The following is a 25,734-nucleotide window of genomic DNA, read 5'->3' as shown; positions in this document are numbered from 1 at the left end:
TCCAATTTCAGCTGCGAATCCAGGAGGACTCCCAAATTGCGAGCCCTCTCTGAGGGGTGTAAATTTTCACCCCCCCAGGGTTAAGGATGGACTGTCCAAGCAGTCCTTCGGGGGCAACATCCAAAGCCACTCAGTCTTATCGGGACTGAGCACAAGTTTGTTTGCCCCCATCCAGATCCTAACAGCCTCCAGGCATCGGCACATCACGTCCACCACTACACTGAGCTGGCACGGGGTAGAAAGATACAATTGAGTATCATCAGCATATTGGTGGTACTTTACCCCCAAGTTAAAGGCACGAGCATGAATGCATACAAAAGAAGCACCCTATGGGAGCCCCCCCCCTTTTTTTTTACAATCCTCTAATCTCTTACCAGTCGGTAATACTGGATGGAGATGAGCATTTACTGGCCAGATGCCCTTCCTAATGCCACAATTCTGAGAAAAACTGTTCCAGAGTAGAGGGAGGTTAGTTGAGTCCTAAAGTGGACTCTTAATTTAGGGGAAGCACGGGGAAATTAATGAAACTGACCAATGCAGGAGAATTGGAAATTAAGCTGCCAAACCCCTTTTCAACATCCTTATTTTCTGACATTAGGAAGAGCAAGGGTCCTGCATCTAAAGCTGAAGATACATTTCAGAATGTTATTAAAGCATTATGCAAAAAACGTTCTCCTATCTCCTGATCAAAAGCTCTGCTTTCCTCCGCTCTCTCTTTTTGGCCAATGTAGAGTGAGGCTTTTCAATGGGTGACTCCTGGGAATTCCAGGGCTGGAAGTTGAAAAAAAAATATCTGCAAAGAAAGCAACAATAAGCCACTTCGGTAGTACCGTAAAGAAACTGCATGGAAAAGCAATAAAAAAGAATCAGGCTCTAGGGTGTTCTTATTCCTTTGCAATGTAAATTTAAGAGTCAGTCGCCACTGTCTGCAAACAAGCTTGTCTAAGGTTAGAGAAAGTGCGCACCAACTCTGTCCTGTTTCATCAGCTAAACTAAGGATTAAAGATGGGACGCTTGTGAACTCTAGTGGAGAAGTCCAGCGGCTACAAGGGCAGGGAAGTAACTCACCAAGTACAGATGGGCTGTTCCTTGGCAAGCCTTGACAAGAACATAAAACCTTCAACAACCTCACTACCCAAGGCAGGCATCCTATGATAAAGAGCCCGGAAATGGAATTCTCTTCACGTCAGCATTAGAAGTGCTCTCAGATAGTTAGACCCTAGATTAAAGAGAGGATTGGATGGATTGTGGCCATGTGTGTTACTTTAATTGTAAGTAAAATATCATGTCGTTTGTCCTTCTTTCCATGCCCATCCCATGTGTGTGCTTTATAATTGCTGCTCCGTGTTATCTTAAAAAAGAGAAAAAGAAACGAAAGCATATTGAAAGTAAACGAATGCGTAATCTTAACAGAAACCGCTTTGCCTTTTAAAAGTCATTTAACTCTTAGGAAGATGGATCACGACTATAACAATGCAGTGTTGTTTTGATTTTGTATAAACACACCCAACGTGGGTCTGCCAGTGACTTGCGGCTTCCAATGTTATACGTTATTACCAAGTAAATGGTTGTGGATTGCAACTGGAGGGTAAGAACAGACTGATAATATTCGGGAGCGCGATGATCACTTTATTCCCAACAGGACGCGTCGTTTTCTTGGATTAAAGATCAAGGCATACATACATACACGCACATATTTCTATCGCTCCTTTTCCGCCCTGCTTGCATTGTGGGAATAGTAGTTTAATGGCGCTCTTGCCCTGTCCTACCCACAGTAAGAACTACACTTCCCAAGGAGCCGTGAGTCCCTCCCGCCTTCCACGTGCGACAACTGCGGATTAGTCTGGGCGATAGGTCTGTAAGGCAAGAGCCTGCAGCCAGGGAATCTCTCTCGCGTAATAAACGCGGGACTCGTGCCCCGTTCATAAAGCCGAGCCAATGGATTAAAAGAGCGAGGTAAGGCAGAGGCAGAACACTTCGGAGACCCGTCGGAGAAACGGGCAGTTTAGGCTGGCAGAGAATATCCACGGGCCACCTGGAAACCGCAGGACAGCGATGTGCCTTATCCAGGTTATTTATCTTCTTAAGGAGGGAGGGAGAGTGCGTGGGAATGGTGATCATTTGCTGTGTACTGGGTGCAGAATAACAAGGCGCACTTCCACTAAGTTGGACTATAGTACACAACACGTGCTTATGGATCTAGTTTGTCGCGTTTGCATCCCCGCTAATTGTTCACTACTTCTGTGATAAAGAGAAGATACAGGGGACAGAAGCATCTATTTGGTCCTGAGTGCACAGAGGTAATCTTATTGGGAAACGGAGATTAGGAAAGGGCAAGTGATTGTATTCAAAGCTTTATCTTATTTGCGGATGGGAAGTAATGAATTAAAAACATTTTGTTTAATTATCAATTTTATGCCTTTTCTTACATTTTTTTTAAAAAGTTGGATACAAGTATCAAAGGCAACAAAATTGGAATGTTAAAAATAATTAGGCTTCTTTCAACAGGTATTCCATACAGCAAGTTCAGTTAAACCCCCCCCCCCCTTCATCAAATGCAGTTTGTGTTATATTTTAAGGACACAATAACAATATAATACATGCATTTAAGAGCCATTCATGGTTGAAAAACCTAGCTAAATTAGGAGGCTTTAGCCTTTCTAGACAGTCTAGACAGTTTACTTGTAACATGTTTTCACACAATAGATTTCATTGCATTTCAAAAGATTTATACCTTCTTCAATTTAAGGTTGTGGTTTCAGATTGTTGGAATGTAGTTGCAGTATATGCCAAACATGCATGATAAAGTTAAAATGAATATTTGGTCTTTGGTGTGTCACGTGATCAACAGGCTGTTTTGTCTACCGATCTATGTGCTCTGTTGGAAAAAGGCCAGAATGAGTGTTAACTGTGCGCCATCTTTTCTACAGAATGGGGGTGACTAATCCTGATCTGCTTTATGATTTTGGACAATAATACACAGTTGCATATATGGCCCAGTTAGGAGTCCGACAAGACCTGCTGGTGTAGAATTGGCACATGATTGTGCTAGCATGCATATGGACAGTATGAAGACCTCCAGATGTCAATGTACTCCAGATCTCTTAGTATCTCACCATAGGCCCTGTTAAATCAGGAAAATGGGAGTTATAGTTCAACAACTTCTAAAGTCACACATTTTTATCTTATTGCTAGAAAATTGTTGGACTGAGACAAAGTGGAGAGTCCTGTCTTAGATAGGTTGTGATTAGTCTTTTAACTTGGCCATGTTTAACAGTGCATGATTTTTTCTTTTATTACAATAAATACTTTAGACTTGAATTCTGACTGAGCAAAATTCATATCTTTGTTGCAAGAAGCATAGGGGTGCAAGCAATCACTCATAAATGATACTTACTAGGATTAATTGGGGTTAAGCCACTTCTAATGACTTGCAGGTGATGGCTAGTTGACTGTTGCCTTTGTGTTTATTACTTTCCAGAAGCTGCCCCATAAACCTTATCTAGCTATCTGGTTCCTGGCTCGGTTTCTGTACATGTTCACTGGGCAGAGTTTATTTAACTGTTTATTTCAGATATTTAAACTAGAAACCCTGCAGGACAAATGACACAATTCTGAAACTGGCAAAATTCAGGGAATCGGGAACTGATTTCCAGGATAAAGTTTATGAACTATGGTTATAGAAAAAAAGGAAACTAAAAACAAAACCAGAATTATAGAGAATTGTAATTACAGAGGAAAAAACAATTTAAAAGTTAAAAATAACCCACCAACACTAAGATGAATTTCCGGAGGGAATATGGAGAGCTGAATTGACAAAATGAACATATTGTATGTTATGGGAAAACAATTTTTATTATTTAACCAATTTTAGGGACATCTGCAAGGGTGGGGACTCATAAAAGTCAAAATGGCAGCTGTGACTATGCAATTAATGCCTTGTCATACAGCTAATCCTCAACTTACAACCATAATTGAGTCCACAATCTCCGTTGCTAAGCAAGGAATGGAGCCATGTTATTAAGGAGCCATGCCCCATTTTATGATCTTTCTGCCATGGTTCTTAAGCAAATCATGCGGTTGTTAAGCAAATCTGTCTTCCCTCATTGACTTGGTTTATCAAAAGTTTCCTAGGAAGATTGGAAATGACAATCCATTGTAAATGCATCCTGGTTGCCCAGTACCTGAAGTTTGATCACATGACTGTGGGGTGCCCCAGTGGTTATATGTGTGAGAACTGGTCATGTCACTTTTCACTGCTGTTGTAACTTTGAATGGTCATTAAACAAATGGTTGTAAGTCGAAGACTACCTGCATCATATTTGTGGCACAGATAAAAAAGGGGTGCCATCATGACTTTTTTACTTCTTCCTACATCACACACTTCAGCAAAATGCTGACCTAGCCACAGAAGCAGCTCTAATTGTTTTGCACTTTAGAATTGGAAAAAAAATCCAAATAATCAAACAGCCAAAGAAACAGTAATAAAACCCTATTATATTTCAAGGAAAAAGCAGACCAAACTCAGTTACAGTCATAAGATCCACCACACTACAGGGAAATAGCTCATAGCCCATCCTTCTTCAGGGATTACATGGCCATCCAGTTATGGCTGGTGCCAGGGGGAAGTCTTGTTCCCTTGTGCCTGCCAACTGTGGTTCGGATGCTGGGCAGTCATAGTCAGTTGGTAAGATCATGTAAGGAGAAGAATGGCTTCTGCCTTGAATGGGACCAGTAACAAACTGGCATTCATAACAGAGAATATTGGAAAGGCCTTGTGTGCTCTGGAAAAACAAATTTCATACATCAAGTGCCTCAAGCTGGGGTAACTAAGCTATAGTGACTGCCAGAATAGAAGGGCCATAGAATTACCCTCTTCAATTGTTTGAAAAATGTAACTTGCGTGGCTTACAAATTGAAGTAGGATAAACATTTTTTTAAATCTGTTTTTTAGGAACCTATATTCCGAGTACTCTGCATTATTGGAAATGAGTGACTCAGTTACCCCGAGGGTTAATGTTCAGTTGGAAGTTAATGGTCCAGGTGATAGTTCTTTGAGAGTTTCCTGACATATGCATGTTTGTTCTGAGTCTCCATGAGCCTTCATGTGTGTTTGGGTGGAGAAAGACCCAAGTGCCTTCAATTCAAATACACTCATTGTTTTAATTTTACAGCAATATGGAATTTTTCATTTAATTTAGAACAACATCATTGGACAACATTCAGATTTATCCATACTACAGAATAAATTCATAAGAATCAATGAAGCTTGTTAGTCATGAAAAATTCAGACCTACTGTTGACACTATCAAGTAGAAGTCTACTCAGTATTTTTATTTAAAGGCTGTTCTAATGGCTATTGAAGGAGACCAATTCCGTGTCCTCTAAATAAAAAAGTTTTGAAAAGATTAACAGTATATTTGGGAGCATATTTGCTCTGCTTTTATAAGTGCATTGAGTTTGTTTACCCCATAGAGATTGGCATAGGATTTCAGACTAAGACAAAAATCCTGTACTTGTTTACCTTGGCATCAAGCCTCATTTATATCAGTTAATGGTGAGTATGTAATGTAAACTCCTTCAGGTTAAAGTCAACTTCTGGAGATTTCATGTACTGTAAGTGACGTCTCTCTAGCTTTATTGGAAACAGTATGAAAGTTGGTTTACAAGTGATTCCTGCTAGGATGTTTTGAAAACTTCCCAGTCTAGTTTATAGCCCTGTTATTTTCTGGTGGTTCCTCATCCATGTATTAAGCAAGCCTAACTTTGATTAGTTCCACAAGCCAAAATCTAGTTGGGGGTTTATTACAAAAATGTACTAATAAGATACCATAGATTGTATGTGTTGGTATCTTCTTTCACATATAACTAAATTTCTATGGAGATTCTTAGTCATCCAGGTCATGGTTACCTTAGATGCTTTTTCAAAAGGAAACTGGACTTTGTTTTCTCCTTAAGGAAGATATTTTGCTTCTCATCCAAGAAGCTTCTTCAGTTTTGACTGGGTGGTTTGGGGGAGAGGAGGATGGAAGGATTTAGATTCCCTTGTGGTTGTTAGTACTCTTTCTGAGAGCTGTTGAGGCCACTGAAGAAGCAAAAGGTCATTTTCAAGGAAATAACAAAGTCCAATTGCCATTTGAAAAAGCACCGTTTACATATACAATAATTTTACTATTCTGTACCCATTTTGCAAGATATGTGTTTTTTTGCAGTACGTGATACAGTTATAGTATAGTTAAAATTAGATAAAAACCTGCATGTGACATATTTAATTTGGAGTACAGGTACAGGTAGTCCTCAACTTACAATCGTAACGGAGCCTGGAATTTCCATGGTAAACCATGATGGTTGTAAGATGAGACATCACATGATTGATCAGATTTTACGACCTTTTTCATGGTAGTCATAAAGTGAAAGCCATGATTGTAAAGCTAATGCAGTGGTGGTCAAGCAAATAGCACAGTCGTTAAGTGAGTCAATGCGTTCTAAGGGACGTTTTGTTTTTTTCTGGCAAAAAAACTCATTGTAAATCACTTCACACGGACACAGAATGCTGCACCTGGCCATAAAGCCTGGTTGCCAAGTGCCAAAAATTAGGTCATGTGACTGTAAGCGAAGTACCGCCATCGGAATGCTGGAACTGTGCCACTTTTGGGGGAGGGGGGGATGAGTTGTAATTTCAAGCAATCACTAATCAACCAGTCATTACTAAGGACTACAATATTGTGAGCTACATTTGAGAACAGGATTTCCATCCTTAAGTGATGCTGCTATAAATCTCCATGTTACATGAACACATCACTTAGTGATGGCAATCCAGCATTCTCTGTTTTGTCATGAATCAAATCCTGTCTGTCATTAGCCAGACGCCACTCCTGAGGCTTCACAGTTCTGAGGCTACGTGGCACGCCACAGCTCTCTAAGGGCTGCAAGAAGCCATGGCCCAGCATGAAACTGCAGCTACCTTGGGCAGCTATAGCCACCCCAAACCCAGCCTCAGGCACCCTGCCGTTCATGTCTCCTGCCTCATTGTGCTCCACTGCCCCAGCTGACTATTGCCATCTTCTTGTTCCCACTGCTGGCGCCATGCCTGGCCTGATGCTTTGTGAGGCCTTCTTCCCCAGTCTTCAGAAGCATGTTATCTATGGTAATCCATGGTCTGCTTACAAAACAGAAGATACAAATGGCTTAAGTGCAGGGTACATTTAAGAGAAAAAAAGTAATGGATAGCAAAGGCTTAATTAGCATCAAATTGCTGACCATAAATACAACATATTTGAATCAGAATAAAGGTTTGTTTTCGAGGTAAAGGCGACTACAGGCATATCTCACAGTTACAGCGGGTTCGTCTCACACAAATTTGTGATTCCTGTACATATAAAATTTATGTTTGCTAAGTGTGCAATAGCATTAGGTCTAAAAAAATAGTGTGCAAACATGATTTTAAAAAAACTTTATTGCTTAAAAAAAAGGTTAATTTGTAAAAAAAAAAATCAAATATCTGTAAAGCACAATAAAGCGAAGCACAACAAAATGAGGTGTGCATACTGACTTGGAGAATGACTTTATTTCTGTCTTGTGCAATTAAGCAGGTTTGAACTTTGCTCCGAGATGATCACCTGTAACGTTCGTATATGCTATTTTGAGGCCTTTTAGGAAATAAATTGACAAAGCAATAATTGACTTGTTAAACCTAGTCTGCCACTTTCTTTTTAGGCAGTTATTTGGCTTAATACAGGTAATATGTAGCAGTAGTGAGAAAAATCCAACTTCTCTGGATTTCAGAATTTTAGAAGGTGGCATCCAATGATTTGTTTTTATAAAGGGAGCTCTTGTGGCTTTTAAAGTTTGACTTTCTAGGATTGGAGGAGATGCTAATATGCTTGAAGAGTGGGGTAATTTTTTGGATATGTAAAGCTTTGTTGATTCTTTAGAACTTGAGCACATTATAAAGCTCTTATCAGAGATATATAATGAACTCAGCTATTCATTTTCCATGACTTTGGGGAGAGGCTGGAGGAGACTTGAGTGGATCCTGGAATGACTGAAGCCTTTGTGAAACCTTCCAGTGTAGTCAAAAGTGGTTTTTTAGGAAACAGAAAGGGGCAGCAGATTTAAAAACTGGGAGCAGAGGGAAGTAAAACCAGTATTAGTAATTGCTTCCTAGAGATCTCCACGTGTTCAGTACTTCATGTTTTTTTTCTTTAAGAGATATGTTAAGATGTCTATAAAGGAGATGGTAATAACTGAGAATAGCTTTCCCATAAATGGGTAAAACGTAAACAAAAGGCAAAACAGAGTAACGACTCTATGAAATAATGTAATCCAATCTGGAGGAGGTTGAAGGTGGGATCCAATTACAATATGGATCTCTTAAGAGATATATTTGATCATTTCCCCATTAACTCATATGATGCGCAACGGCTTGTTAATCAATCTGTGTGGTATTCAACTGCCCTGCCTTTTCTTTATCCATGTGTGTAGAGTAGTTCTCTCTTTAATGGTTGGACCATAACAGCAGCAAATTGCTAGCATCAATTCTGCAATGAAGGGTCCATTTTTCATATACTGTACAACTTTCATATAGAACTGAGTTCTATAGGATGATTTAAACACTGTACAGAGTTTGGTGAGTTGTTTTTCCTTCTGGGAGGAAAACTGAAACCCATTCCATAATATTGAAACAGATTGCGAAAATAGGCAGAGAATAAGAGAGGATGTACATTAGTTATCTCTCACTTTTGCCAGTCAGTACATTGCATTACATTTTAAATCTGTCACTATATTGTCAAAAACAGGGAAGGTGAATTGATACATATTGTAGTCCCATTTTCATTAATCTGTCTTCTTAGCAGAACAGGCCTTATTTCTGAATAGGCACGGGAAAAGATGGACAGCTACCCTTGACGATTTGTTCAATGAGAGCGTATGTAGAGTTCTGGGAAAGCAGCAGATAAAACATCTATTTTCTATTTTTAAGTATTTTCCTTAATTTTAGATACAAATACTTTCTGCTTGTGACTAGGGATTTTTTCCTCTTTATAGTCATATAGCTTAAGTCTAAAGTCCTTAAAACTTTATTAAGAGTAACTGAAATGTAATAATTGCAAGCTTTGCAGGTTCCTGTGGTAATAATTAAAAACTTTCCTGAGTGTGTGATCTTGACTATTCAGGCCATTCTTGTACCAGGTTTCAAGCTATTTTCCTACTAGTCACTTGTAATCTCATCAAAGTATCAACCAGCTGTTGTTAAAAATAATAGAAAGCATGTCCTTGCTGTTATTTTGGGCAATGATAAATGGATGACTCTATGACAGTATTTCTTAAAATGTGATCCAAGGAGCCCTGAGGATTCCCCAAGACCATCTCAGGGGTCTTTGAAATAAAAATTATTTATAAGATATTAAATATATTTATAAACTCTTACATTAACATCACTCTCCTCATTATTTAAATTTGTTAAAAATAAGGCTTTTCATGAAAAATATTTTATTAATGTTAATATAGAATGGGTTTAATATTATTTTTACATGATTCAATAAATATTCTATGACTGCATCAATTGTTAATATGGTAAAACAGTGATAAATTTAACCCACACAAACGAAAGTTCTTTTGGCATCCTCTAATTTTTAAAAGTGGTCAGGGATCCTATTGCAAAATATTTTAAAAAACACTCTTTTAGAGGATGCTATAAATTGTTAGTGGGGAAAATGCCTCACCTGTAGGGAAATATAGACCGTTCAACACATTGCAGTTGCTAGTGTAACTCTTAGAAAAATAGGAATATGTCTTTTATTGAGTTAAATCATTGATCTACATCACTTAGTAATGCTTATCCAATCCTTTCTTGTCTTTAACAGAAACTGGGACTTTCTCCTTGACCATTAAGCAACAATTTTCTTGGCAGACTTGTCTTGGATGCTAGTGAGAGCTTTTTTGTAGCCATGTGATGTGGCTGAAAGTTCCAGTTAACCTTGAAAGACAGCTTTATGCCTAGTGCATTACAGCACCCTAACTAGAATAAGATTCAACTGAGATAAAACTGAGTGAATAAGAAATTGTTAATTATCAATGTTCACAGATGTAGCACCAACTGACTTTCCTTGAGTTTCAAGATTAGGCAGAATACAGGTAGGAAACTACCACAATATTTCAACAATGTAAGCTAGACAGGAAAGTCTAAACAGGCACACAAAAAAGCCAACAGGAAAATATTTCTGCATTGGCAAGAAAAGTGCAGATATGAACATGAAATCACAAGATGTCAAAGTTGACTTGAAGGTGTCTTTGTACTTTCTAAATTGGTAATTATTGCAATATTATGATCAGAATTTAGTATTGTTGTTAGTGTTGAAGTTGTCTCCGACGCATCATGATCTCATGGGCAATGTTCCTCCAGGCCTTCCTGTTCTCTACCATTCTCTGGAGTTCTTTTAAGCTCACACCTACTGCTTCATTGACTCCATCCAACCACCTCATTCTCTGTCGTCCCTTTCTTCTTTTGCCCTCAATCTTTCCCAGCATTAGGCTCTTCTCCAGTGAGTCCTTCCTTCTCATTAGGTGGCCAAAGTACTTGAGTTTCATCTTCAGGACCTGGCCTTCTAAAGAGCAGTCAGGGTTGATCTCCTCTAGGACTGACTGGTTTGATTGCCTTGCAGTCCTAGGGACTTGCAGGAGTCTTCTCCAGTACCAGAATTTAGTATAACAGAATGCTATTCTGTATTGTAGTGTTGAGTTTATGTGTAGTTCAAGTCATTCCTCCATTGTGAGGAACCCTGTATGCTCTTACATTTTTGGCCTCCTTGTCTGTCCTCAATGTAGTAGATGAAGAAATGATATTAGCATTAGTTATTATTTATAAAGATAGCAGTACAGCTGAATAAACTTTGCTTCACCAAAGTTTTCCATGTTTCTTTATTTGGGTTTCCTGATTTCCTCAAAAAAAAAAAACATTTTTTAAAGAAAAGAAAAGAAATATTCTGACCTGGTTGACTTGACATTCCACTGTGTTGGTCACTAGTATCAAGTAAATATTTGCTAGACCATAGAAGACATTTGTGGAAACTGAGCACAATTTTGTTCAGGAAATATTGCAAAGCCAGCACATTCCTGGCAAGATGAAGGTAGGGATTAGTTTGTGATCTTCTCACCAGGAAATTTTCTGACGTGCCACTTTCTCTCCTTTCCCCCCCCCCCTTTTTTTTACAGACATACCAGCGAGGCATACCTCTGCATGTTGGAGTTTCTACACAGCAGTGAAAAGAGAAACCGAACAAACAGTAAATCAGCACTGTGGCTTTCACCGAAAAGAATCTTTTCAAAGTGACCAAGAAGCTACCAGGGAGTTATGTCTGAAGAGGCTAAAAAAATGGAAAAACAGCCTCCTGACCCTCCACCAGACCCACGCTGGAAGTTCCTTGTTGGCTACCTCTGTTTCTACGGCTTCATGGGCCAGATTAGACCTGGGGAGAGTTTCATCACACCCTACCTGCTGGGATCGGAGAAGAATTTCACAAAGGAAATGGTGAGGTCATCTGACATATTAGCCACACAAGGGATAGATTAGTTGCAGTGGTGTGAAGAATGCACTGAAATGTGGGGTGTTGAGTGGTCTTGCAGAAGACTTTCTGAGTAGCAATAGTTTTGACAAGATGCTAGGAATGACTGTTAATTGGACAGTGGAGGGAGGGAAGAGTGTGTTGCAACAGTGCATGGAAAGAGTGATGAATCCTCATTTTTTTCTTCCTTTTTATTTGGCTCTTGGATCATGGACTGATGGAGCAAAGAGGGATGATTGGGTTAGGAACAAATGGACCTACATAGACCTTTTGTGACTAAAGGCCAGCATGAGGGCTGAGATGGGAAGAGAATTCCACAGAGCTAGGTTGCTACTGAGTTAAATTAGAAAATGTATGGGTATGCTTGCAATCTGCTCCAACATATTAATGCAGTAATGGTAGTTATTAAAACTTATTTTGCAATAATAAAGCAGTGGGATGACCTGCCTTTTTCCCCAGTTAAAATAAAACTGAAAGGAATCTCAGCTTGACCTGCTGCCTGTTGCCCTGATAATCTGAAGCGGAGACTTACATTTTAACTTTTGATTCAGCAAATAGTTTGACAATGCAAGCTAGCAAAGTAAATGCCTAATCCAATTGCTTCTGTGACCGTTCATTCCATTCTTTCCGTTCTGGATCCCTCCAGAACACTTGGACTACAGTTCTCATCATTCTTAGCCAAGTTGGCTATGTTTGGAGTTGAGGTGCAGTGCACCTGGAAGAAGGTATCACACGGCCCATATTAGAACCCTTAAAAATACCAAAAATATATACCCTTGTAAAGTTTTCATCCTCTTTTGGAGTTATTTTGTCCTTCTTTTCCTTCACCATTTTCTTTCCTGTTTTTCTTTTTTGTAGAAGTGACTCGGTGATTATTCTGTAGTAACTCTGCCTCATTTAATGCTTTGTGCCAATTACAGGTGGTCTCCTAAATTTAGTGAAATCAATTAACAATTTCTCTAGCTTGCTTGGAGCTTTTTCATCCCATTCCAAACTGTGATATTGACTCCATTGATGAGCTGATGGAAGGCTAAATTTTGAGTGTCGCACTGTTGCCTTAATCAAATGAATGGTTATTCGCAGCTATTTCCATGGATTGAGTAAAATCGAGCCGACCAAAGGCTGCATTTAACATTTACCAAGGTCGGTAAAATGAGGACACAGATTGTTGTGGGTAATATGCTGACTCTGTAAACTGCTTAGAGATGCTGTAAAGCACTGTGAAGCGGTATATAAGTCTAAGTGATATTGCTATTCCTAAGTAGCGGAAGACCGTGACCCATCAAAAGCGCGGTCGACGAAATCGCGTATGTGACGTCATCACAACGCGACGAAAAAGATCGAAAAATTGAAATAAAAATTAAATTACAGCAAGCCGATTCACATAAAGGTAAGGGTTAGGTTAAGGGTTAGGGTTAGGTTAAGGGTTAGGGTTAGAGCGTTAGCGTTACGTTTAGCGTTAGGTTAAGGGTTAGCGTTAGGTTTTTCGTTACGTTAAGGGTTAGGTTTAGGGTTAGGTTAAGGGTTAGGTTTAGGGTTAGGTTTAGGGTTAGGTTTGGGGGGGTTAGGGGAAGGTTTTAGCTTTATTTTTACATTTTTCGATCTTTTTCGTCGCGCTGTGATGACGTCACATACGCGCTTTCGTCGACCGCGATTTTGTCGTCCGCGGTTTTGTGGTAGAACCGCGGAAGACTCCTGGGAGCTTGAGATACTGATTTTTAATATACACACTACATTGTTCCACTCATTTTTAAGTAGAAAGCTGAGTATAACTATTTTTATAGCAGTATAAGCATTTATAAAAATGATTATAAGGTTGGGTACCTCCCAGGTATTGTTTTATTTAAATAAACATTCTAAATACAGATTAATATTTATTTCCAGGCTATTTTCCTAAGAATCCATTGACCAATCTCTCAACTAGCTACTATACTACTGTTTTGTTTCTTTAAAAAATATTTCAAACACTTAATGTTCTATGCATTTCCCTATTTAGTAGTTTTAAAGAACCGAAAGCTTAGAATGAGGAATTAACTGCCCTCCCCAAAGGTGGATTTTTGCAATGGCTGTGTGTAGGTGGCTGTGACCTGCTGCTCTGGTTTCATTAAGTTTCTATTTGAACACTTGATCTTCTTTTAGTAATGAGCAAGGTCTATTTTCTCTCCGATCCCTTGTGAGGTCTCTCTGGGACATTGGCAGCTCTTGTCGTTTTGGCAAAAAACAATCATACACAGGTTATCTGTTCCCAAACACTTCATTCTGCCTGACTGCTGTGCTTTTGGATGAGTGAATGCTCAGCACCTGAGGTTATCAATTAGTGCATGGCAGCTTTTTCGCATGCTGAGAGCAGAGTTAGATGTCTGATTGGGGGGGGGGATCACTCCTGACTTATGGAAACCTCTTTTTTTTAGTGCTGTGTATCATAAAAGAGCCTCAGTGGTGCAGTGGTTAGAATGCAGTACTGCAGGCTATTTCTGCTGACTGCCGACTACCTGCAATCTGGCAATTCGAATCTCATCAGGCTCAAGGTCGACTCAGCCTTCCATTCTTCCGAGGTGGGTAAAATGAGGACCCAGATTGTTGGGAGCAATAGGCCGACTCTGTAAACTGCTTAGAGAGGGCTGTAAAAGCACTATGAAGTGGTATATCTCTAAATGCTATTGCTATAATGGGTGGAGAGTTGTGGAGTAGAATTTTCACTTTAATCTGTCCAATAGCAGAAGTTTTGGGGGCAAAGTATTTATTTAAATTTATTTAAAACATTTATATAGCTGACCATCTTTCAACCAATTCTGGGTAGCTCCGTCAAAAATGAAGACATATAAAATCATATTAAAACTCAACCAATTAAAACATTAAAAACAGCCAGCAATAAAAGTTACTTAAAATATGAAAACCCAAAGAATAACTTCCCTGGCACACAGTATTGCAAGTACTAATTAAATTAATAAACTATTGGTAGTCCTCAACTTACAATAGTTCATTTAGTGATCGTTCAAGGTTACAACGACGCTGGGAAATGTGACATGAACCATTTTTCACAATTACAATGTTTGCAGCATCCGCATGATCATGTGAGCAATATTCAGATACTGAGCAACTGGTTCATATTTATGACGGTTGCAGTATCCCAGGCTCATATGATCCCCTTTTGTGACTTTCTGACAAGCAAAATCAGTGGGGAAACAGATTCACTTAACAGCCAGGCTACTTACTTGTCAACTGCAACGGTTCACTTAACAATGGTGACAAGAAAAGTCGTAAAATGGGGTAAAACTCATTTTGCTGCAAAATTCAACAGAAATGTTGGGCTCAATTGTGGTTGTAAGCTGACGACTACCTGTAGTTACAAAAATTATTCAGCAAGAGAAACGGGCTGGCCTGATATTAAAAAGACACCAGAGCGAATATCTCAATAGGCAAGCAATATCAGAAGACATTTTCAGATGGAGTTATAAGAGAAGATTCACGGCTGAATATGCTAAAGCACGGGTGTTAAACTCACCGCGTTATGTTGCCATCACATGACTTTTGTGGCATTTTTTCCATTCACGGAGCTGGGGTGGGTGTAGCCTGCGTGTGACGCATCTGGCCTGCAGGCCACCAGTTTGACACCCCTGTGCTAAAGGTTGGAATGGGGTTTGAAGGCATTTCATGATGGGCAATGTTTTGCAGGGTGAAGGACTTCATTATTTCTGAGGAATCTGGGTACCACATTAGGCAGAACTATAGCTATTAGTGGAGCTGATGTATTCACTTTATTTTGTCCTGTTTTGGAAGGGAGAGCAGCTGGGGAGGGCATTCGTCACTAAATTTAAGCCTAAATTCTTCGGTTTGTGCTATTGTTTTTCATTGTTCCTTACCTCAGTGCCATCAAATCATGTCACTGATTTTCAGCCACTGTGGTTCAAAGGGGCTCCAATCCTGCAAATCAATTCATCTACCAGCCAATTGATCCCTGGAGCTCAGGTTGTCCATCCCTGATCTAGAAGTATAGATATATGAATCCAAAGATAGAGGAGGCATCATATATTCTGCATCAACTCCATTTGTAAACTGTGCTCAGCTACTTTTGCTAAAATATCCCAAACGTCTTGACCAGAACAAATGGTCACGTCCTTTGAAGGTAGAAGAGAGAGGAATGATAAAGTACCAGATGGCAAGTTGTAGTGATCTCATGCTAACAGGGCTGATAATACTTTTGAGTTACGGAAAAGGAATTATTCATCCTTCCTGAAGTATATTCTTACATACCATTCTTCCCCCTGGAGTATGTCAGAAAGTTGGACTTCGCCTCCCCAAATTCCAAGGAAGAACGCTCGAAGAGAAATTACCTCTGGGAGATATCAGGCTGGGGAAATTCTATGGGATATTTTTTTTTAAAATGACAAGATGGTCCAGAGAAAGATCTCTTGAATCAAAATCTTTGGCATTCTTGTCACTGAAATTTAATATTATTTCCACTCTCCTGTCTGTGGGAGATTTAGAGGAGCAGGGTTGGTCAGCACATTCAGTCCGGTCAAAGTTCAGAGTCTCCTGCTATTCTGTTGCCATGGCTAAAACACGTCAAATTCCAGTCTAAAGCAACTGTAAGAAGCTTAATCAACCTCCTTGACAAGAAATACGTGTGGATTTCAACCAGAGCGGAGATCTCAGAATGAACGTTTGGAAAAACTAAAGGGGATGGGGGTGGAGGCGGTTTCCTAAGACACCAAAACATGAAAAATTCTAGTGTGAAATGTCCAAGAAATATTACCAATCTAACAATGGTCTGGTTTGGTATAAAGCAGCTTTCAGTTTTCCTATACTTTGTATTTCCATAAACGGGGGGTGGATGGGAGGTATTCTTCCAAATAATTGTCTTCAACATTTGAGTGGAGATTTCCCCCCCCCCCTTTTCCCCTTCAGCCACCATGGTCCTTACTTTTTGAAGGTGCTTTGCCTTCTTTTATAAGCTACCTGCTGTCATTTCATTTCCCGTTGTGGACAACTCCATTTCATCCCTAGGAATTTTGATTAAAAATGGTTTGTCTGATGAACTAGGACATAATCTAGCGTTTGATAGCTTTCTGGGTTAGTTGTGAATCTTTGTTTTCTCCTTTCAGTCCTGCCCACCCAATGATCAATGTATTTCCATTCATCCAGAATTCCATCAAGTTCTTATAGCTATGGAGGCTTCTTTCTCTTATGGATACTCCAATCCCAACCCTGGTGTCCCTGAATCAGCTGATCCTTCTTGTATAGTTGTTTTGTTTCCAGCTTCCCAAACACAGGATGGCTAGTACCTAGAATAAGTCTTGGTGCCTGTTGCTAAAAAAAAGAATGTGAGTAAGAAGCACCCAAATTATTAGTAAATCATGAAGGAGGGGGACCTGCCATAGATGATTAGAATATAGGTGAGATAAGGTGAAAATGCATGTGACCTCTTTCATACTAGAATTCTTTATCCCTCTGGTTTACTCACTAGCCTAAATCAGTTGCACTTTGTTTGGTTTTCTCTTGCAGGTGACCAATGAAATAACACCTGTCCTGTCGTATTCTTACATGGCAGTATTAGTGCCCATCTTTCTACTCACAGACTATCTGCGGTACAAGCCAATGTTGGTGCTACAGAGCTTGAGCCACATTGCTATCTGGCTGCTGCTGATCTTTGGTACCAGCATCATTGCCATGCAGTTCATGGAGTTCTTCTATGGAATCACGATGGCTACGCGAATAGCCTACTCCTCCTACATCTTCACCCTGGTCACTCCGTCACGCTATCAGCGCATGGCCAGTTATTCCCGGTCTTCCGTGCTGATGGGTGTCTTCACCAGTTCCGTGGTGGGACAACTCTGTGTCACAGTTGGAGGCACCACCTTCATGACAGTGAATTATATCTCATTGGGCTTCATGTGCTTTGGGCTAGTCTTGACCCTCTTCCTGAAGCGTCCGAAACGCAGCCTCTTCTTCAACAGGAGCAAGAGCTGGTGTAATGGTACCTCGCCCTCAGAACTGGACAAAATGAACCCTGGGGCAGGAGAGCCCATGTGGTATAAGATCTCTTCCTGGAAAAATCTGGTCTTATTCCGGATGGTAAAGGAGTTGGGCATTATTGTACGAAAGCCACAGCTGAGACTTTGGTCCCTTTGGTGGATATTCAATTCTGCTGGCTACTATCTGATGCTTTATTATGTGCATATTTTATGGAATGAAATATATCCCACAAAGGACAACAGAAAGGTCTACAATGGTGGAGTGGAAGCTGTTTCTACCCTGCTTGGTATATATGGATATTACTCGTCTTCTGTAGTTGGATTTTATGTATTTGTCTTTTTAGTCTGCTATGCCCCCTAAAAGGACTAACCAGGAGCTCCACTAATAATGAAGTAGACTATCCAATTCCACTGCCCTAAGCAGCTTCATGCAAAGGCAGGTTCTGTTGTTCATACTAAGGTCATCGCGGATATTCTATAATTATTTGGTTGTGATTCCCATTCTTGTAGAACTAAGAAATCTGCAGCTGTTGTTGTAAAAATCATTTGGGAATGATGAGATGGCCTGTGTTAGTCACCTTGCATAGAAAGTGGTTGGGAAACATAGCCAAGGTGCTAAACCCTCAGTGAGTGTGCTTTTGCTTGGTCAAATCCTATTAGGTATGCAACTTCCCCCATTGCCAAGCATATAAAATTAACATCTTATCTGGTTCACTAATGACAGGGATTACAGGCTCAGTTCATGTCATCTTAAGTCAAAAAGATAGGGAAGCACCACTTCCAGCAAGAAAAAAAACCACCATTGGAAGAAGTGATCAATACTTTATAAAAAGAACTCAGATATTTCCCTGAAATATTTCTTTTTATATTATTTCACAACAGTTCTACTGCAATCATAACCCTCTTAAATTGGAACTTTACCCCCCCCCCCCAATTAATTTACACTATCCTAAAATCCATGTGAGTCCGAATGCATTCACTTTGATTCATCGTATCTCAGGCCTTGGACAAAATCTATTTACCTGTATGCTATTCAAAGTGAGTCAACATCCTTGAATAGCCTATATGTAGTTGATATTTGTGTCAGCTATAATGAATGGATGCAGAATAATTGGAGTCGCATTCCATTAAATCAGAAAGTTGTCAAATTTAGTTTTAAGGATATTTCCCCCCCATGACATTTCTGGTATACTATGGCTGCTTCATCACAGAAGAAGGTAGAATACTGCATAGAAAACTAGAGCCCGGTTTAGCTATAAAGGACTTGTCTCCTCTTGACAATCATTTGTGTTTTCCTAGGTGCCATCACTGCTTTTTCTGCTGGCTTTGTGAAGATCCGATGGGCCTTCTGGTCAAAACTGGTGATTGGGGTTGTGACAGCAGTCCAGGCAGGCCTACTGTTGTTGATGAACACAACTGCCAATATTTGGCTGTGCTATGTGGCCTATGTCCTCTTCAGGGGCTCCTACCAGTTTCTTGTGCCTATAGCCATGTGAGTGATGGTGGTGAGAACTGACAGCTAAATTTACATTTTTACACTGGTAAAAATGGATACATAGAGCTTCCGCCAGCCAACCTAGGAAACTAGTTCAGCATTGGAGCGAGAGCTATCATCCACGTGTCTGTAAAGTTACACGGTTGCACACGGAGCGAGATCCAAACAAAGTGCAATATTCCAGGATAATGCAGGGTTTTTGTAAGGATGTTAAAACTGAAAAATACTGGATCAGATGTTCCTACTATCTTACCAGGCCAATGGGTTAATGCACCTAATCTGAAAATAGTTCGCTAATAATGATGACAAATAATTTTGTCTTCTAAATATCTTATTTTCCAGGGGTTTTTCCCTCTAAGGGCCCTCCTCCCACAAATTTATAGCAGTAGTATGTATTGCGGTAGCATCCTCTTCCCTAGTTTGCTGTCCTCAGATGGGTTGGCTGTAATCCTGCACATTTTGTTGGTGTATTATAAATATCAGGAGGAGGATGGAAGAGTCTGCTGTAACATTTTGAGACTTTAAATAAAACTGACAGTAGCAATTGTGGGTGACCCTCGTTTGCCAAGATGTTTCAACAAATCAGCAGAATCCAGCCAAAAGCTGATCCCTTACCCAGGATGTGTGTCTTCTTTCTGCTCAGGATATTTTGAAGTGGCACAAAGCTAATTTGTTTTCTCTCTCTGACTGAAGCTTCCAGATCGCATCTTCGCTGTCCAAAGAACTCTGTGCTCTGGTGTTTGGTGTCAATACTTTCCTTGCCACAGTTCTCAAAACCATCATCACTATCATCATAACCGATAAGAGAGGTCTGGCTCTCCCAGTCCATTCCCAGGTAAGGAAAAGTTACTCTACAGTTACCTTAGCTGCTCCTTGTTCAGTGGAAGCTGCCTATCAGGAAGGCTTTGCCTTGCCTGTTATGGGAAGCCATATAAAAGTTGCCCCTGACCAACAATTTTGTTTGGAAGCTTGTGTGGAGATAGATAACTCCTCACAGTGGGGCTTTCCCATTTTTCCCAGGTGGCAAGATTCCTCTGCATGTCCCTCTTCCTTCTTCTCTGTGTTCACAGGAAGGAGATTGGGTCTGACTGCTGATGGTTAGGTAGGGCCAGTGTTTGTGTTTGTGTTCAGGCACTCTAGGTCTGGGATGGTGAACCTACGGCACGCGTGCCAGAGGTGGCACATAGCCCTGTCTGTGGGCAGGCGTGCTGTTGCCAGCTGCTCTTTTGGTTTCTGGCGCACGCGTGCACTGTGCTCTTTGCAGGTACCGGAGTGCTGGAAAACAGCCTGAAAATGGCCCAAAAACGGCCAAAACCAAGGCCCAAAAATGGCCAAAGAATGGTCTGAAAATGGCCCAAAACAAAACAAAAAAACCTGCATGGCATGCCGGCCAGCTGGTCTTCAGGTTTCCAGTGCACTTACATGCACGTACATTCTGGTTTGGGCACAAAAAAATTCGGCATCATTGCTCTAGGTCTGGGATGGCGCACACATGCCACAGGTGGCATGCAGAGCCATTTGTCAGGCCACACAAGGCATTGCCCTGTCAGCTGGCCAGGGCACATGTGTGCATTGGCCTGCTGACTTCAGCCTTTTTTGAGGCCATTTTTCGCCCTCCTCAGGCTCCAGAGGCTTTATAGGAGCCTGGGGAGGGCGAAAACAGCCTCCCCCCCCCCTCCCGAAAGCCCTCCGGAGGCTTCAGGAGCTTCTCTGAAGCCTCCGGAGTGCAAAAAAACCCAGCCCTCTGGTCAAACCGGAAGTTTGGGAATGGACTCCGGTTTACTTGTAGGCCAGTTTTATCCCTCCAGAGCCTTCAGGGGCCTTCCAGAGCTTCCCTGGAGGCTCTGGAGGATAAAAAATGACCCTGCGAGCAAACTGGAAGAATTTTTAAGAGGCATCTGGATGGTCACTGTGGGCAGTAGGGTGGTACACTGAATGGCCCCATTGAGCCGAGCCAATTTCAAGGCCCTTTTACAGCTAGTCCTCGACTTACAACAACACGTTTAGTGATCGTTCAAAGCTACGACGGCACTGAAAAACGTGACCATTTCTCACACTTAAGACTTGCAGCACCCCCATGGCCACGTGATCAAAATTCAAATGCTTGGCAACTGGTTCATATTCAGGATGGTTGTAAGTGTCCTGGGATCATGTGAGCAGCTTTTGCAGCCTTCTGACAAGCAAAGTCAATGGGGAAAACCAGATTCATTTAACAACTGTGTTAATAACAGCTGCAATGATTCACTTAACAACTGTGGCAAGAATGGTCGTAAAATGGGACAAACTCCCCTAACAAATGTCTCACTTAACAGAAATTTTGGGCTCAATTGTGGTCGTAAGTCGAGGAGTACCTATACTATTCTTTTAATGGTCCTTCTTTTCAATCCTTAAGTGGATTGATGCTTTCATTTTTGTGTGTTTGTTTGCATTGAGGTTAATGAAGTAAAGGTATTGTTCTTTCTCAAAATATTCCTGCATTTTCTCCTCTTCCAGTTCAACGTTTACTTTGGCTACTTCACTGTTCTGGCCACGCTGTATCTTTTGTCATTTGTGTACATGATGGCAAGGCACAACGCTTGCAAGACACCCCAAGAAGAGACCACACCAGCCAAGGAACTCTGCAGCCCAGTTGAGGAGGAGAACGTGGACAAGGAAGGAAGCCCGGAACTGGCTAGTTCCAAAGCCTGAGAAATACCCCAATCTATGTACGTACATGGAGATGGATTTTCCTGCAAGGTCTCAGTTGAGATGAGACCAGTGCAGCTCTCGTGACAATCAGCACTTATCAAAGTCAATGCATCCCTATTTTCACAATATTGGAGCTCTGTAGCTCAGAGAAAAGCTTGCTTGGTTTCAAATGCAACGTTGATGCAGTTGACTCTTCTGGCAGCTACAGTTCTCCCTGTTTCTTGAGCCAAGTTACACTGAAATAATATTTACCAATATTGTAATTGGGCACTTAATTTTATGATTGTGTGAATTTGCCTTTAAACATTTATCTTCCTAGTTCTGTCGTGTAAATTTGCCAGTCACCAGAGCATCGAGACTAAAGCACTTTTAATGTTGCTACTGGTTAATATACTGTGATGCGATTCGTAGTAACGCGAGACACATTTCTGTTTTCCCCTTTATAGGAAAACAGATGCTTTTCGTATTTGACCCCTGATGATTGTAATTGCCACACTCAGAAAACATATTGCAAAGAATGAAATTACCAGGCTTAAAAATGCCCTTAAATTCATGAAAATACTAAGATAGGACCAAAATGAACCAGACAATCCAATCTTCCAATTCATTTAGAAACCAAGAGCTTGCATTTTTGATTGATGCTTGTGCTCCTCTTTCACAAAACCCAAGCATTTCTTTTCATTTTATGGAGCTGACTCACGTGATCCCTTCAGGAGCCCGCTGGAGAAGCACGATTTGAAAGGAAAGTAGGTCAGAACATAAGCAGAGGCATTTCAAGCAGCAGCTTGTATATATTTCTAAGCTTGTTGAATATGTCCACAGTTATAGTTTACAATGCAATTTTTTTTTAATTTAAAAGATGCAGCAAGTCTTATGGCTTAGGAGTCGTAGTTTCAACACTGAAGCTCCCCAGATGCTGGTATCTCTGCTTCACAGATACCCAGAAGCATCTGTCACCAGTTCTTATGCTCCAGGCCAGGTTTAAGATTTCAGTAAAGACCCAATGCAACAGTCTGGAGGATACTTTCCTTTATTCAGTGCCTTTAGAAAACAGTTTATAATACACAACACGCAACTGACAAAGATATAAAGGTCCACAGGCTTTTAAAACTGCATTAAAATGTCACAAAATACAGTAGACAGTAAAAAAAAACTGACTGTATGGACTTGCATGGATTTTCCCCACTGCAGTAATAACATTTTGTTAGGACAATAAAAACAAAGCTTAGGTAGGAATTTAGCACCTTGGTTTTTTTTTAAAAAAAAAACAACTCAAATGGATGGATACGGAGCAAGCATCAGCCTGGCTTGAGTTTTGGACACCAAAATGCAAGACCGGTGATGTGGATGAGACATTTCCATAGCGGTTAAGTCTACATGCAGAGGAGAGATGCCAAGCTGTTTTGCTGTGACTTGCCCTTAAGATGGCTTTTGAAAAGGCTGAAGCCAGGATCAGGAATCCAGCCATGCTTTTATAGGGGAAGGAAGCACTTAAGACACAACCCCAGCCTGTGCTCCAGAGGTCTCCACCCCTTGAAATAATGCTTTGGAATGTGTAGGCATGGTTCCTGTCCCAGTATTAGGAGCAGAGGAAGACTAGAGGAGTGGGTCTCCTTTAACTTTGGTTTGAGAGGGGTGGCAAACAGCATTTAACTGATTTGAACCTCCAAGCCTGCACTAGCGCTGGAGGTGGGGTTCGTCAGGATTTGACTTAACCCGATGTGACATGCTGAAGGCAGCTCCTTGTGGGTGCATTTGGCTTTCTTGTCTAATCCACTGTTACCTGGCAACTGCTTTTGCCCCCGCTGTGTGTTCCCTGGTTATTTTGTAGTTGAGATTTGAAGGTGAATGGGATGATTGGCCTGGAACAAACTCTCTCTCCAAGAGGTGGCTGCTATCAGCAGGGCCAGGGAACAAGATTGGCAGGGCTCTGATAACTAATGGGAACTCTGGGGCTCTCCATATTTTTCTGTAACCCAATTTGTATGGCAAATGCTGGGCAGAGGTTAAAAAAAAATTGGCAACTTCCCTGCAAGGCAGAGAAGAAAAACATCTTTAACAACAACAAAAATCCTCAATAAAGGAACAAATATAAATTCTTTTTGTGTGTGGCAACTTTGCTCGGATTGTGCTCCCCTCCAGGAGAGCCCTCTAAGGAAAATCCTACATCTAAATTACCTTTAAGGTGGTTCCTTTTAACCCTTTTGCCTCTTTGAAGAACAAGGAATGAGCAATTAAAGGAAGAATGGTGCCTAATAAGGACTAAGTGTTCTTTGTCTCTTTCTTCTGACCCTGTTTTTGCAAAGGATGTTGTAGTAAACTGTGTATCAGGAATTGTAAATAGCCTTTGAAGGGAGCATTATTACTTCCTTCTGTGTCTGAAATTTAAAAAGCAAAAGCAGCTGAGACGGCTGGCAGTTGCTAAGGCAATTTTTTTTTTAAAAAAGAAAGTTTTTGAGATAATGTGGGGCAGGTGCAGGAAAGCCTGCCTGGGGTGGGGGTATAAAACTCTCAACTTTGGTCCTGAATTTTTCAGCAAGATCCTATGTTTCCTTTAGCTCCATGCCCCTCATAGAAGAGCAGATGGAACCCAAGTTATTGGGATTCAACATGCTCACCATCAGGGCTTCCAAAGGCAACGTTTTCCTCAGCACTTCCCGTGTTTGGGGAAGACTTCTTGTACTAAGTCAATGCAAATAAATAGATCTTCTGACATCACACTCCACCTTGGTTTTCTCTTTTAAAGAACGGGTGGACTATTTAGAAAGGCAAGAGGGAAAGGGAGGTGATATGGGAAACAGGAAATTTTACACAGGGGCAGGAGAGAGAGAGAGAGAATCAGAACCATTTTGGGAGCTGCATTTGCCTGGAGACTTGCCTTGCACACAAATCCTGCCCTGTCTGAGCCCCTCCAGCAGTGGTGCTCAAGAGGAGACGAGAACAACAAAAAAACACAGCATCAGATCTGTGCTGGACTCATAAGAAGACGCTCTTTGGCTTTCTTGTTCATTTATCTGCTTGGTGGATGCTATATTATGAAAGTGGCTGGACACATTATTCTGATTGATGGTGTAGGGGAAGGAATCTCTTGCCTGCTCCCCATTGCAGAAAGGGGGACATTTGGACTCCCCGCCTCCACTCGCAATCAGCACATTCAGGGGTTCTATTTCTTGGAAGATGTCATGAAGCTGTTTTCGATGCACAGGACAATAAAGGCATTTCTGCAGCTGTTGCTCTTCTGTTCAAGCAGCTTGCCTGATGCCAGCGAGGAAGCCTGGCCAGTCACCACGGTGTCATCCGTCCGCCACGTCTCGCAGTAGCTCTCTGTTAGCCGCCGTCCCTTGGAATCGGAGCCGTGCCACACGTACTTCTGCGGCCTGAAAAATACCCTCACGTCAAGGCCATTTCACACATAGAAGCACTATGACTGTGTTCATATACCCTTCTATGTTACTGTTCAGCTATAACTGAGTCAACTGTACTTGGCTGGGTCAGTAGCAATAGCAATAGCACTTAAGGTTTACATACCGCTTCACGGTGCTTTACAGCTCTCTAAGCGGTTTACAGAGTCAGCCTATTGCCCCCAACAATCTGGCTTTTCATTTTACCAACCTTGGAAGGATGGAAGGCTGATTAAACCTTGAGCCAGTCAGGATCAAACTGCTGGCAGTTGGCAGAATTAGGTTACAATACTGCATTCTAACCACTGTGCCACCATGGCTCTTAATAGTGCAACTTAATAAGGGATAAATCGTAGTTTTAAGGGTAGTGGCTAGGCTCATAACAGTGTAACCATCCTATGGCTTAATCTGATGCATGAACTCTGCCTCCTTGGTTGGTGGATTTTGTGTAGGCTTTGCTGTGCTTAATAGTATCTTAACTGTTATGATCACTACTCATGCGCCATAATGTTAAAGAAAATCTGAGCAAATCTTAATATCTATCCCCTATCCTCAGGGAAAGGAAAAAAATAGGTTGGGGCCACACAGTGGCTTCACACAAAACTTCTCTGCTT

At 41.0% G+C, this 25,734-nt stretch overlaps 2 protein-coding genes across 6 annotated transcripts in view; one reads left to right on the top strand and one right to left on the bottom strand.

Moving 5' to 3' along the window:
- The first annotated feature begins 1,085 nt into the window (after window positions 1-1,085).
- Window positions 1,086-24,663, top strand: SLC19A1 (solute carrier family 19 member 1). 4 transcript variants are annotated; one of them, XM_032219467.1, is made up of 6 exons: window positions 1,086-1,271; window positions 11,212-11,527; window positions 17,067-17,823; window positions 18,836-19,028; window positions 19,725-19,866; window positions 21,525-24,663. In XM_032219467.1, the coding sequence occupies exons 2-6, from the start codon at window positions 11,351-11,353 to the stop codon at window positions 21,717-21,719; spliced, it is 1,464 nt and encodes a 487-aa protein (XP_032075358.1). In that variant the 5' UTR covers window positions 1,086-1,271; window positions 11,212-11,350; the 3' UTR covers window positions 21,720-24,663. The 4 variants fall into 4 exon arrangements, with proteins under 4 accessions (XP_032075358.1, XP_032075344.1, XP_032075353.1 ...); XM_032219453.1 differs by lacking the exon at window positions 1,086-1,271 and adding an exon at window positions 1,813-1,956; XM_032219462.1 differs by lacking the exon at window positions 1,086-1,271 and adding an exon at window positions 1,963-2,070.
- COL18A1 (collagen type XVIII alpha 1 chain) overlaps window positions 22,981-25,734 on the bottom strand; it is a 194,795-nt gene continuing 192,041 nt past the window's right edge. For both annotated transcript variants that reach the window (XM_032219441.1, XM_032219432.1), the window contains one exon: window positions 22,981-25,096. In XM_032219441.1, coding sequence (XP_032075332.1) covers window positions 24,883-25,096 — 214 coding nt within the window. In that variant the 3' untranslated portion in view covers window positions 22,981-24,882. The remainder of the gene's footprint in view (window positions 25,097-25,734) is intronic.

This window comes from Thamnophis elegans, chromosome 1, assembly GCF_009769535.1.
Source record: "Thamnophis elegans isolate rThaEle1 chromosome 1, rThaEle1.pri, whole genome shotgun sequence".
Classification (NCBI taxonomy): domain Eukaryota; kingdom Metazoa; phylum Chordata; class Lepidosauria; order Squamata; family Colubridae; genus Thamnophis; species Thamnophis elegans.
This window is presented reverse-complemented; position numbering and strand designations above follow the sequence as displayed.